Raw genomic sequence first — 13,531 nt, 5'->3', positions numbered from 1 at the left:
GAGAGAGAGATGGAAAAGAAGGACTCAGGTTGGAGGCTGAAGATCTGCTTGCCTCGGCAGACAGGGGAGGGAAGTGGGCATAGCTTGTCTCTTAAAGGAACAAAGCAGACCATTACAGGCATCCCTGAATGAAGGCCTAGAGAGGCCATTGTATAAAGCTGTGAAGTTGAAGCTTAGATTTCTTGGAGACCCCAAGATGCTGCAGATGCCAGAGCTGTGGGATATCTGCCAAGGAAAGCTGCTGGCAGGGAGTGGAACCAAGCCAAGAGAAAGCAGTGTGTTGCTGTCAACAAAGTTGAAAGGAGCTGGAGATCTGAAGAGCACTTTGATGTAAGACATGGAGATGCAGAGTTTGGAGTTTGCCAACTGGTTTTCAGTTTTGCTTTGGTCCAGCGTTTCCTCACTATACTCCCTTCCCTGTGTTTTGGAATGTTAATGTATATCCTGTGCCTTTATGTGCTGGAAGTACATAATCTGCTTTTTGATTTTACAGTGGATTACAGTTATGAGATCATCACATGAATCTCAGAAGAGACTTTGAATTTTATACTTTTAAATAAGTTTGAGACTATTAAATGAGACTACAGGGGACTTTCGAAGTTGGACTGAATGCTTGTTTTTTTTGCATTATTATATGCCTACAAGACTTTGGAAAGGGAATGGAATCTGACAGTTTGAAAGACAGTTTGACAGGTACAGGCTTCTATTGTTTTTTTTTCAGTAAAATTTCACAGATATTGCTTAATTGCCCCTTGTAATCATGTATGACAATTTATCTATAGTACTGCCAACCAGGAAAATCCACCCAAGCTTTGAGTCTTGGTCTGATTAGCCACTTAGGCAGAGTAAAAACTCAACCTCAGGCCCTTTTCAGTTTACTTGGATGAAGATGCTTCCTCCAACCTTAGAAACAGAACAGAGATCATGTAGTAGAGCAAATCATCATACTTTATTAATTATTGTAGATAAGATATTTTCCACAGAACAGCATTGTTGACATTAACATTGAAAAAAGTGGTTCGTGAAATCACATTTTTAACTCATAATTTGTCAAAAATGTTTCTCTTTGGGCAATTTAATTTTACCTATTGTTATTGGAAGAATATGATATTTGAAGAATTGTACCCTTTGAAAGTTATCTAATATAAACAAATATACTATATTTTTCTAGTTAAATTAAAAATAGGTACAGTTGTAATTATTTAATTTGCTTCTCAAAAATTTACATATAATAAAATTTATCATGTTCTTTTAGAACTTGCAACTTCATCAAAATTCAGAGAGCTACCCCAATATATTCTTAAGCCCTTGTAAAAGTAGTTTTTAAAGACCATATCTTCTAATATTTCTCAACTCCTCCTTTAAAACTTCATTCATTTAAAATCACCATCTCTAGGCCATTTAATGACAAAAAACTTGATTTGTATCTGTTGGTTGTTTTTAGCCACCTTACATAATGGTTTTCTTGATGAGTATGGGCAAGAATGATTTATAGTAGAGTACAGGATGACTTTCCAGTCATGTGGTGGCTCAGGCCCTTAAAAATGTAATAGAGACTAGGGGTTCAGAATTAAAGCCCAGTATTGGATGCACAGCATGTCTGTGGGCAACCTGGACTACATGAAACCTAGTCTCAACTCCCCACAACCCTGAGCTAGAAAGAATTTAAGAAAGAATCGGTACTTTCTATCCTTCAAGCATAGTAAAAGCTGATTGGGCATAGTAGGTGGGAACAAAGGAGAAAACAAAATCATTATGGCTTTGCTGATCTCACCAGGGTCTCCAACATGCCAGGTAAGCACTCTAGTAGAGCCCAACAGCCCTCGCCCAACCTGCCATATGTTTTTTCTTTAAGACTTTTCTAGACTTCTGGTTCTTTCTCTACTCAAGGTGCATTAATCATTATTTGCATGTGGATTTCTGTCTTGGGTGTGTCATCTTGCAACCAATGACCCAAACCAGGTCAAGATCATGGTCAGCACCTGGAAGCATGCCAGATACAAACTTCTTTGTTGTCCTGCTAAAGGCTAAGCAATGCAGACTTCCTATGATAGTTTCATATTCATGAGTCAGACTTTGCTCTTATATGCCACTTTTGAAGTAAAGTTTAATGTTCTTCATTAAAACCTAGAAGACATTGACTTAAAAATATTAGAAAAGCATTTTCAAAGAACTATTCAGGCAGATTTAAATCTTTTTTTTTCTTCTTCATCAGAGCCTATTTGAGTTCATACTACACAAAAGTTAAGCATGGTGTGTTTTATTCAGCTTCATCTGAGGATAGCCAGACCCCATTTATTTCCATATTTGGAGAGGAGGATTACCCAGCTCAAGATCCCGAATGAGAGGGAAAAAACTGTTTTGAAGAACTGTCCGTGTTCAGTATTCATCACAAAATGGGTATTCAGGATGGTTCTTCCACCTGCCAAGACAATCCCCCAAGAGGAAGACAATTTACTCTAATGGTGGAACAGCTGGGTTGCCAACATCCTTTGAGAGGGTCATTCTCTTCCCCTTTCTGTTTCTAGTCCCTTCCCTATGTTCCCTGTGTGTCCTTCTCATCTCCTCTTAAGGCAGCACCTTACCATGATGTGAACACACACCCAACAGGCCAGGAAAGGTTAGTTGCAGCTACATTATTTCACCAGAACAAAGCAAGATGAGAGTCTTGTCTGCCTGCACTTAAGTTCTGTTACTATTTATAATAATGATGATGATGGACCTATCTCATACTGTTTGTAATAATGAACATGATGATGATGATAATGATGATGATGATGATGATGATGATGATGACCCTACCTCTTAAATAACAAAGGTGAGAATGCCCATAATAGTCAGGAGTGCTGTGCATTTCTGTCATAGAACATAATCAAGATTTAGCTCTCTGCAGCTACCACGAAAATATAAAACAAACAGGGCTCTTCAATATCAGAGGCCAACAAAATAGCATCAGGGAAAAATCATAGCCCAGGACCTTCCAAAGACACATTTTTAAAAAGGTAATGGAGCTTAATCTTGTATCACTTTGTTGATTTTCTAATTGTTGTTCTGCCCAAATGAGTCATATTCCCCCTAGTATTGCTGAAACTGGTATTAACTATTTCAAATGTGAATCAAACGATGCTGTTAGTAAAAGAAAATCAATAGGATGGTAGATTCAGTCCATATTATTATCTCTTCTGAACTTAATGATATTTTTAAGTAGACTAACATATTTTCAAGAGTTATTGATTAGCTTACAGCTTAGTTTCCAGCAAACTGTCATGTGTATTTGTGTTTTCTTACTGTGTTTTGAGGCTGGGTGGTATCTTTATAGACTAAGCAGTGTTCTCCCTTGGAAATTCACATTAAGGAGTTGTTTTATCACAGCCATTCAAAAAATCAATACCAGGCCATCCAGGATACTTTCTGACTTATGAAAAGTACCGAGATCAATTGTGTTCCAACTCTATGCATTATCTTAATGGGTGCTAAGGAGAAGACCAAATAATGAAAGTGATGGCCAATATAATTTGAGAAGTCAGAAAGAGTGATAGGAAATGATGAAGAACCAAAAAACATGTGTGCATACATATACACATTTGACTATCTGTGTGTAAGCCACACCAGTTTTAGTTTAAAAGACCTACAATGTTTAGGTAACAGCGGGTTACTTTGGTGTCTTGGCTGAGCTTGACAACATCGTTACATGGTGTACAAAAGTCTCATAGATAAGGTAGCTGATAGACATAGCTTAGATAGCTAGCTCATTTTTAAAAGATTTATTTTATAATTTTTTATGTGTACGGGTGTTTTCACTTCTTCTATGCCTGTGTACCATGTGCATACCTAGTTCCAGAAGAGGGTATCAGAATCCCGAGAAATGGAGTCACAGATGATTATAAGCCACTACGTGGATGCTGGGAATTGAACCCAGGTCCTCTGGAAGAGCAACCAGTAGTCTTAGCCACTGAGCCATATCTCCAGCTCCTATTTGTTTATGCACTTATTTTTGAAGACAGGGTCTTCAGTATGTAGCCCTGGCTGGCCTGGAGCTCATTAGGTAGCCCTAGCTAGCCTTGAACTCACAGAGATCCCCTTGTCTCCTGAGGGCTGGAATTTAAGGTATGTACCATCACTCAGCTTATTTATTTAGTTTTATTTATGTGTGTGTGTGTGTGTGTGTGTGTGTGTGTGTGTGTGTGTGTGTATGTATGTAAGTTTATGTGTAGCATATGCATGTAGGTATCTTTGCAGGCCAGGAGAGGGATTTGGATCCCTTGGAACTGAAGTTATTGGTGATTATGAGCTGTGTGCTAAGGGTGCTGAGAACTGAACCAGGTCCTCAGAAGAGCAGCAAATGTTGCTAACCACTGAGCCATCTTTCCAGCCCCAAAGCCCTAAATTTTACAGACAACAAAGTATTTGACTAAAACTTCAGGTTTGTGCTCACGACCTGATATTCCTTCTACACTATAGGAGCGGGCCTCTCCCAGAATTTTTTAAAAATAAATTTGCTCCAATTTGCGTATAGCTTTGATTTTTTGTCAGAAGTAAACAATATTCTTTCAGAATTTGTGTTGTGGCTGTAGCAGGTGTAGCATGAAGGGTTAACTCTCCTTGTCTCCACATCATGCCTTAGCTAAGACCCAGGTATGTCTACTATTCAGAACACACTGTTTATCCCTCACTTTGGTGATCTATGGGCTTGGGTAAGGGTGCACAGGAGCCTTCTTGGTTATCACGTGACAAGCACTACCTGAGTAGTGGTCCAGGACACTTACATGAGCAGCTCCACAAAGCGGACATTTTTATTCAAGGCTTCAATGTCCTTCATTTCTTCTTCAGTGAGAGAAAAGTCAAAGATCTGAAACAGCAGAAAGAGAAGACAGGACATTGTGATGATGGGTCAAGCTTGGAACCAGGGAGTGAAGACAGCGAGGGTGCCCCTCAGGTGGGGCTCTCTGTAGGAGAACCAGCACCTCTGAAATTGTGCATGTGGGGTACAGCAGAGCGGAGGATGGGGGGACAGCTTGGCCTTCTGCTCTGACCATTGTCTTGGAGGCAGCTCTGCTTGGGATCACTCAGACTTACTGAACAGTGTGCGTTTAAAACACCTATTGTTCCATGTGTGAAGAATTCTTATTTTTTTTTCACATAAAATATTGGATGCTTTTTATTCTAGACTATTGCCATCTCACATACTGAAAAAGTATTTCCTAGTCTTTAAATCTGCTTATTCTTTTAATAATAATAATAATTTTTGAGACATGGTCTTGCTTTGCAGCTCAAGCTGGTTAGGGACTTGCTAGGTCTCTCAGGCTGGTCTCTGCCTCACAATCCTCCTGCTTCAGCCTCCTGAGTGTGGGGATCATGAGCGTCTTCCATTATTTCAGCATCTCTCGTCATTTTAAACAGTTCTTTTCAGTTTCTGTTGCAATCATTTCCTTTCTCTATTTCTCACATGTATTTATCTAGTGTGTGTATGCATATGTGTCGGTACACGTGTGTCAAGGCTCACATGTGGAGGTCAGAAGATAACTTGCAGGAATTGGTTTTCTCCTTCCACCATGTGGCCTCTGGGGACTGGACTTAGGTTGTTAGTCATTATTTATTTCTTTATCTATTTATGTCTTTATTTTGGTTAACACAGGGTTTCTCAATGAAGCCCTGCTGTCCTCAGAGATTCACTTGTCTTTTTTTGTTTGTTTGTTGTTTGTTGTTTGTTTTTTGAGACAGTTTCTTTATGTAGTCTTGGCTAACCTGGAACTCACACTGTAGACAGTGAACTGGCCTTGAACCCAGAGTTCCACCTGCCTCTGACTCCCAAGTGCTGGGACTGGCATTTTTTCTTAGATTGCATACTTTGTTTATATTCTCATTTTATAATTATTCTATATTAGCATTTAATATTTTATTTTCACTTTAATTTTTAATATTTATGTAATCTGTTTAAAACTTGTAATTTTTAATCATGTGAGTAGTATGTAAATCTATGCTCTGTAAATAGACGCTTAAGATAATGGACATGCATGGGATGACGTCAGTTCTCTTTCCAGGTACTAAACGTGTTAGGACAGAGTGCAGCATAACTACCTTCCTTATCTATTACCGGTCCTTGAGATCTGTTCTATGGACATATAGAGGTTACCTCGTACTTACTCATCTACTTTTTACAGAATATATTAAATACACTTACTTAATTGCTCCTCCATGGATCATTTCCAAGTATTCTTTTCAGAGAACTCCTTTCTTTGATTATTTATTATCCAGATATTGAAGTTCATAAAATAATAGAAGGAACTAAAGGATTGAGTTCCAGGGTGTTGAAGAGATGGTTCAGTGGTTTTTAGAGCACTTGTTGCTCTTGCAGAGAATTCAGGTTCTAGTCCCAGTTCCCACATGGTGGCTCACAAGCACCCATAATTCCAATTCTAGGGGATATGACAGCCTCTTCTGGCCTCTGCAGGCACCAGCATGTAGATAGTGCACATAAATACATACATACAACATACTTACATACATACATACATGCAGGCAGGCAAAAAAAACCCTGATACATGTAAATAGAATAAAAAAAATCTTAAAAAAATTTAAAAGTTGAATTACAAAAACCCAGTTCCAACAAACTATTAGCTCAAAAGGAGTCCTTCCACAGATTTTTCTCTGTTCACAACAGGCCAGTCTCTACTCCATGGCTCTGCCATGGATCCTAGTGACAGATGGAAGCAGGCTTGTAAGGACACAGATTTCATGACATCAATAATGAGAGATGATCTGAAGATTTATTTTAATTGTGGACACAACATTTCCCAAATAAGGACAAGGTCAAGTTTAAAATTCTACAATGGCATACACACACATGTATATGCACACACACACCCACACACACATTTGGAAAGAACAGCCAAGATTAAAATTCCCCTTCAGATGAAATTTATTCTCTTTAAGATCATTCTATAAAAGTCTCTATGAAATATAGGATTCTGGGCTTTACGTGACATAAATTCGTCAAATAGCTCTTAAAAAGCCAACACTGATTCCGTTTCTTCTAGGATTTGGTGCGTGCAGACAACTAGAACTTACATTTTGCTGTGGAACAAATAAGTCCATGTATTTTTATAAATTTTGGTTTTTAACTTCAAGATAAACTTCAAAATTCTCCCTTCCTATGTTGCTTCTAACAATTTTCCTTGTTCAATGTGGTCTTTTTTTTTATTTCATGGCACAAACTGTCTTATGCGAATGAAGACTTCATACTATGAAATTAAATTCTTAACTGCCAGGTAACCATGTCTATAATCTCAGAGCTTATAAGGTGAAAGTAAAAGGATCAAGAGTTCAAAGCCATCCTTAGGTAGATAGAGATTTGAGGTCAGCATGGACTGCAGATGACCCTATCAAAACCCAGAAACCGACAAATCAAACTCTTGCCATTGTTCTCAAAGCCTACAAGTCATAGAGGTTCCCATCAGAGTAAATGTTCCCAGAAGGAGAGAATGCCAACAGGAAGAAATGGGTCTGAAATCTCTAACCCACAAGGACCGAGAACGAAGTACCGGAGTTACTCATGCAGTAGTCCTGGGTGACCCAGACAAAAGCTGCCTCGTACAGTCTACAGGGGATAATCCCAGTTTTAATGGGTCTAAGGTAATAGGGGCAGTGAGCTGAGAGCAGATTTCCCTTTTAAGAGGCTTATGGAAAACAGAAAGAGAGCACTGGAAATGGCCAGAGAAAATGATTCTCCATTGGCTTTAAGTTTCCAACATCAGAAGTCTGTTGATGGGAGTTAGACAGACAGAGGAGTGTTTGATGTGATGGACACTCAGAAGGGGGAAATGTGAGACAGATGACATGAAGGATCTACTAGATGTAGGTCATCACAGTTTCCAAGAACATTCTCCAGGAGCGAGAGCACACACTGCCATCTTCCCTCATTTCCAAAGGTCATTCTCTTACCTGAAAGTTTTCTTTGATCCTTTTGAGATTAAAGCTTTTGGGAATGACAACCACTCCTCGCTGGATGTTGAAACGTAACCCAATTTGAGCTGCTGTCTTATTGTGCTTTTTCCCCAGTGAGTTTAAAAGCTCGTCATTTAACAAGGGTGGGGATGATACATTCACCCTTGGGGGGAAGAAAACAGAAAAGAGGCTAGAGTTCATCAGTCACCCTACTGTTGTCCCCAGTGACTTGGTCACTGCCAGGACACTCAAGTCACCCATAGTGAATTATGGAATGAAGAGTGGCATTTAGCATGAGAAGATCAGGAAAGGCGGGTGAGCTGATGCAGAGGACAAATAATATACACATATATATGTCTATACATACATCTGAGTGCATGTGCGTGCGTGCGTGCGTGTGCGCGCGCGCACACACACACACACACACACACACACCAAGCTCTCTCTCTTCATAGTGTGGTTGTGGGATCAAGAGTTTTACAGGAAGCTTGGTCTGAAGCAGACACAGAGGGAAAGGCAAAAAAAGACTGAAGTAGAAAAAAGTAGCTCAACTCTTGCTACCAGGGTAGACATTTTCTTAAAGCTCCTTGGATTCCCTCAAAGATATTTCCACTGTGTACTGAATTCAACAGCTTACAAGTTCGCAGAACACAGTCACGGAGACTCTATCTAACGAGACTTCACCATTTACTGAGTTTCTTACAGATCAGGCAGCAACAGGAAACACCATACGTTTAATACGGTCAACGGGTAACCTTTCAGTGAGGAAGGTATGGTGAGTTTTCATGATCTTGGCTTGAAAAAGCCATTTCTTGAAGATCCCACAGCCAGAATCCTTCTGCTTAGCTAATTCCCTCTGGTTGCTAATTCCCTCTGGTTGTGTGTCCTATCCACATAGAAGGGAAGACTTCTTGAAGAGAATACAGCATTACTTACCACGTTGGGTTCCGGCAGGTCCCCAAAGGGCTGTATGCGACAACAACAATGTCATGCTGCTGGCAAAATTTCAAGAGTTTTGGTTGGGTGAAATAGGGGTGGCATTCCACCTGTGCGGTTCCATTATAGAGCAGAGAACAAAATTAAAGCCTATAATCAAATGTAGTTATTAAAAATTCTACTGGGTGCCTCTCCCCACACAGTGAGAGCCACTCTGTTGTACCTGGTTGGTGACTGGCTTGTACTTGAGTCCTGGCTTGTTCAAGATGACCTCCAGCTGCCTGCGGTTAAAATTAGATACCCCAAGGGATTTCACCAAGCCAGCATCCTTGCAAGCTTCCAGGGCCTGTAGGGTAATGGCAACAGTCAGCAAAGGCGCTCTCAGGAAGGGAGAAGGAATGTGCACAGTGCACACCTATCACTCTTAAAGAGATACATATAAACACTCAAGCAAAGACAATGTATTTTGACAACTTCTAATATATGCACATGCTAGTGAAATAATTTACCCTACACATTTCTAAACACCTTCAGTGGAATGCCAATAGATGTGTTACATCTGGCTATACAAGACAAGAAAAACAGTAACAACCCGATTATTGGCATTTGTCAATTCCTGTGGTGTCACTTTACCACCAGGCTGTATTCAAGTTAGCTGAGTGATATCCCTGACTGTGGAACTAGAAAGAGATTTGCAAAGTCAGAGTTTGTAAGCTGGCGTGAGCTGGTTTCAGCACACCCTTGGCAAGGCAATCTCTCCCGCATCAAGGTGCCATATTTTCCTATTCCAACTTGGACATTCTATTTTATGGATCAACTTCAGCATTCCCAGATCTGATAGAGGTGTTGTGTTAATGCAGCACTATATGATTTCTGTAATTATGTAACAATCTAAGTTTATGGTAACTCCTTCCTCGTCTTTTTCTAGTTAGGATTTTTAAGTTTGTGTTTTGATAGGGCTCGAGAGATGGCTCCTGGAAGACCTAAAGTCACTGCCCAGGACCCACATCTCATAACTCACAGTTGCTTGTAACCCCAGCCCTCTTCTGGCCTCTGCACTCACCCATTCACACAGCACATGCTCATGCAGAAACAAAAAAAAAATCATTAAGAAATTATCCTTTGAAAATTTCATATATACACACATATATGTTTAACTTCATCATCATATCTACTCCCTTTCTTTTTTCTAAGTTCTTTGGGGGCATTATAGATATTTGTATTTCAATATAAACTTTAGCAATAGTTTTTTTTTTATCTCAGTGAGATTTTCACAAGGATTGTATAGTCTGTAGACAAGTTTGGAGAGAATTAACATCAAAATATATTGACTATTAAGAGATGTGTTATATTTCTCCACTCATTTAGATCTTTGATTTCTTTTAGTTATACACTATAGTTTTTAATGTTGAAATTTTATGGATGTTTTATCAAATTTCTATATAAATATTTAATATCACCTTTTCAAAGATCCAATTTCTAATTGCTTGAGGCTAGTATATGGATTGCATATAGTTGTTTTATTTCCTTTTTGTGTTATGAATTATTTATATGGGTTTCTCTGTTTCTAAATATTTGATGTTTTCTCAGGCATCTTTTTGTTCTTGGTTTCAGCTTTTATTCCAGCTTAATAAGATCACACAGTTTGCATAACTGGGATACTTAAAGACACGAAAATGCTTTGTGGATGAGAAAGCATTGTGTTGGTTTCCACTGGGACTAGAAAGGTGGCATTCTGTTTGTGTGTGTTTTATGTTCCTTTTTTTTTAAAGACTTATTTGTACCAGGCTACCAGATTTTTTTATGGGGAGGGGTGGCACTAACCAGCTCCCAAACCATGACATGAAGATGTATTATTAGTTATAAATATTTGGCTTAGTTTAGGCTTGTTTTTGGCTAGCTCTTTTAACTTGAGTTAACCTGTTTCTCTTTATCTACCCTTTGCCTCAGGGCTTTTTATATTTCTTTTCTTCTGTATATCTTACTTTCACTGCTTCTCATGTTTTCTGGCTGGAGGCTTCCTGGCATGTCCTGCTCCTTCTCCTGTGTTCTCTTATCCTTCTTATCTTCTTCTCACGAAAACCTAGATTTCTTCTCTTACTTATTCTCTCTCTCTCTCTCTCTCTCTCTCTCTCTCTCTCTCTCTCTCTCTCAGCTCTGCATATTCTTTCTCTGGTCTAGCTATTGGTCATTCAGCTTTTTATTAGACCAACCAGGTGCCTTAGGCAGGCAAGGTGAAGCAGCAACACATCTTTACAAAATTAAGCAAATGCAGCAGAAACAAATGTAACACATCCTTTACACAGTTAAAGCAGTAGTCTGTAGCAGAAACAAATGTAGCACATCTTTGTTCAGTTAAAATAATATTCCACAACACTCACTTTTATTTATGAGTATATGTGTGTGTGTGTGTGTGTGTGTGTGTGTGTGTGTGTGCATATATGTTCGAGCATTGCATTGTGTGCAGTGTCACAGAGGCCAGAAGAGAGCATCAGATCTTCTAGAATAGGAGTTATAGACAGTCATTAGGAGCCATGTGGATGCTGGTGTCCAAATCTGGGTCCTCAGCAAGAGGAACAAGTGCTCTTAATCACTGAGCCATCTCTCCTGTTCCTCTGCTGTATTTTGCTGGAGTGTTCTGTGAATGTAAGTATGTCATAAGGTTGTGCACGAATCTCATAAATCCTACAGATTTTATGTATAGTTATTGTCTTAATTAGTAAGAGGCTTTGAAATCTTTAATCATAAACATGGATGGCCCTCTTCCTCTTTTATGTTGTTTAAGTGTAGGCATCATGCCAAAACTTATTTTTAGAAGTTGAAATAGCCACCCAAATTTCTTTGGATTAAAGTTAACTTGACATATTTTTTTCTACAGTTTCTGTCTATTGACATACTTCTGTCTTTTTACTTAAAATTGTGTTTTATATGCAAATCTATCTATATGTATATATATACACACACGCATACACATATACACTATGTAATGAGCCTTCAATTTTTGCATTTGGCAAACTATCTTTTCATTGAGGAGCTTATACTACACATATTCTATGATTATTGATATCACTAAGATTTCCAGATGGGCATTTACTTTTTTTTCATCTGTTTATTTCCCTTTTTTCCTGCCTTCTTTTCAACTAATTACATTTTATTTTTTATTTTTTTAAATATTTATTTATTATGTATACAATATTCTGTCTGGTTGTATGCCTGCAGGCCAGAAGAGGGCACCAGACCTCATTACAGATGGTTGTGAGCCACCATGTGGTTGCTGGGAATTGAACTCAGAACCTTTGGAAGAGCAGGCGATGCTCTTAACAGCTGAGCCATCTCTCCAGCCCCCTGATTACTTTTTATTATTCTAGTTTTTCCCTTTACTGCTGTATTTACTATATTCTGGAAGGTTTAATTTTTTTCTAAGTATTTTTCTTGATATTCTGAGATCTCATTATAACCATTGTGAGAAATATGAAGGAAATGTGTTGCCTTTTCTATTAGAGGATAAAGTAAGATAAGGGAAACACTATTTTTAAAGACAACCATAAAAAATATCATTTAGCAAAAATCTCTTCCCAGGTCAGCATTTTCCTGAAATCAAAACATGTCTTCAAAGTTACATTCTGCGTAAGGTTGTATTCTGCTTATAAATTGTTCCCTAAGATTTAAATCAGTGAATCACATAAAAGTGTGAGGCTGGGCCTGACCGAGTCCATCAGATGAGGTACAGGGCCCTTTGAGTTGTGGATGAAGCTGGTATGACTGCTTACTTGGCTTAACACCAGCACACCCCTCTGCAGAAGGAAAATTTTCTGCATTGCTGAATATCTCAGATTGTGTGGTAATTTTCTTGAGAACCCAGACCCATTCCCAGCACCCTGCAGGCACAGGCTTCTTTCTTCCTCTTTTGTACACTCTGACCTGCTACTCAGCATCTTTTTATCTTCAAATACTGCCATTTTATCTACTTCCTCTTAGCCAGGAAGTTCAATTTTATTCTTTCTATTGCCTAACCTTTCCTTTCATATTGAAGTATTTTCTGCCTCCCTCCACTTCTTCATACTAGGGGATTTCCTCATTCTGATACTTAAAATCTATACTCTTTCTAATTATTGGCTGTTTCTAATATATATTCTCATTTTTCTTAGTGTGTTCTTAATGTTTCCTTGTTAGTGTTTTTGCTTGTTTGCTTCCGTGTTATTCATGTAGCTGATTTTTCTTTTTAATGTCTTTTGACACAAAGCTTCTTGGTTCTCTGTTCCGTTTATCTTGGGATATATTACGGAGATAAGTTTTCTTCTGATGCAAACATTTTGCTACTTTGGGGTCATGAACCCATTTTCTTTTCCCTGGCAGCCTCTTAGAAAGGAGGGCCAGGCGCCCAAGCTCATCACAACAATAAAGTCAGTATTTGGCCTTTTGGATATAGGCTCCAGGTATCAAAAAACTTCTAGAGAGCTGTGTGGTTTGGACCCTTAGCTGTGACCCCTAGGAGAAAGTAGACAGGATCCTTACTCATTCTGGCTCTCTTGGCAGGGGAGGCGGGTGAGGTGCAGAAGGAGGCAGGTGAGGTGCAGATGGAGGCAGGTGAGGTGCTGGTGGAGGCAGGTGAGGTGCAGGTGGGGGCGGGTGAGGTGCAGGTGGAGGCGGG

The 13,531-nt window shown here is 39.1% G+C and overlaps 1 protein-coding gene across 2 annotated transcripts in view; it reads right to left on the bottom strand.

Annotated features, from left to right (window-relative positions):
* Window positions 1-927: 927 nt before the first annotated feature.
* Akr1d1 (aldo-keto reductase family 1 member D1) overlaps window positions 928-13,531 on the bottom strand; it is a 38,048-nt gene continuing 25,444 nt past the window's right edge. The window contains exons 5-9 of one of the 2 annotated variants that reach the window (XM_005365833.2): window positions 9,104-9,226; window positions 8,881-8,990; window positions 7,942-8,107; window positions 4,767-4,849; window positions 928-2,422 (exon numbers count right to left, since the gene is read on the bottom strand). In XM_005365833.2, the coding sequence (XP_005365890.1) occupies window positions 2,380-2,422; window positions 4,767-4,849; window positions 7,942-8,107; window positions 8,881-8,990; window positions 9,104-9,226 (525 nt within the window). In that variant the 3' untranslated portion in view covers window positions 928-2,379. The remainder of the gene's footprint in view (window positions 2,423-4,766; window positions 4,850-7,941; window positions 8,108-8,880; window positions 8,991-9,103; window positions 9,227-13,531) is intronic. The other variant, XM_013353274.1, reaches the window with a different exon arrangement.

The sequence above is a fragment of the Microtus ochrogaster genome, unplaced genomic scaffold (assembly GCF_000317375.1).
Source record: "Microtus ochrogaster isolate Prairie Vole_2 unplaced genomic scaffold, MicOch1.0 UNK4, whole genome shotgun sequence".
Taxonomy (NCBI): Eukaryota; Metazoa; Chordata; class Mammalia; order Rodentia; family Cricetidae; genus Microtus; species Microtus ochrogaster.
The sequence above is the reverse complement of the archived record's forward strand: the minus strand, read 5'-3'. Positions and strand labels throughout refer to the sequence as shown.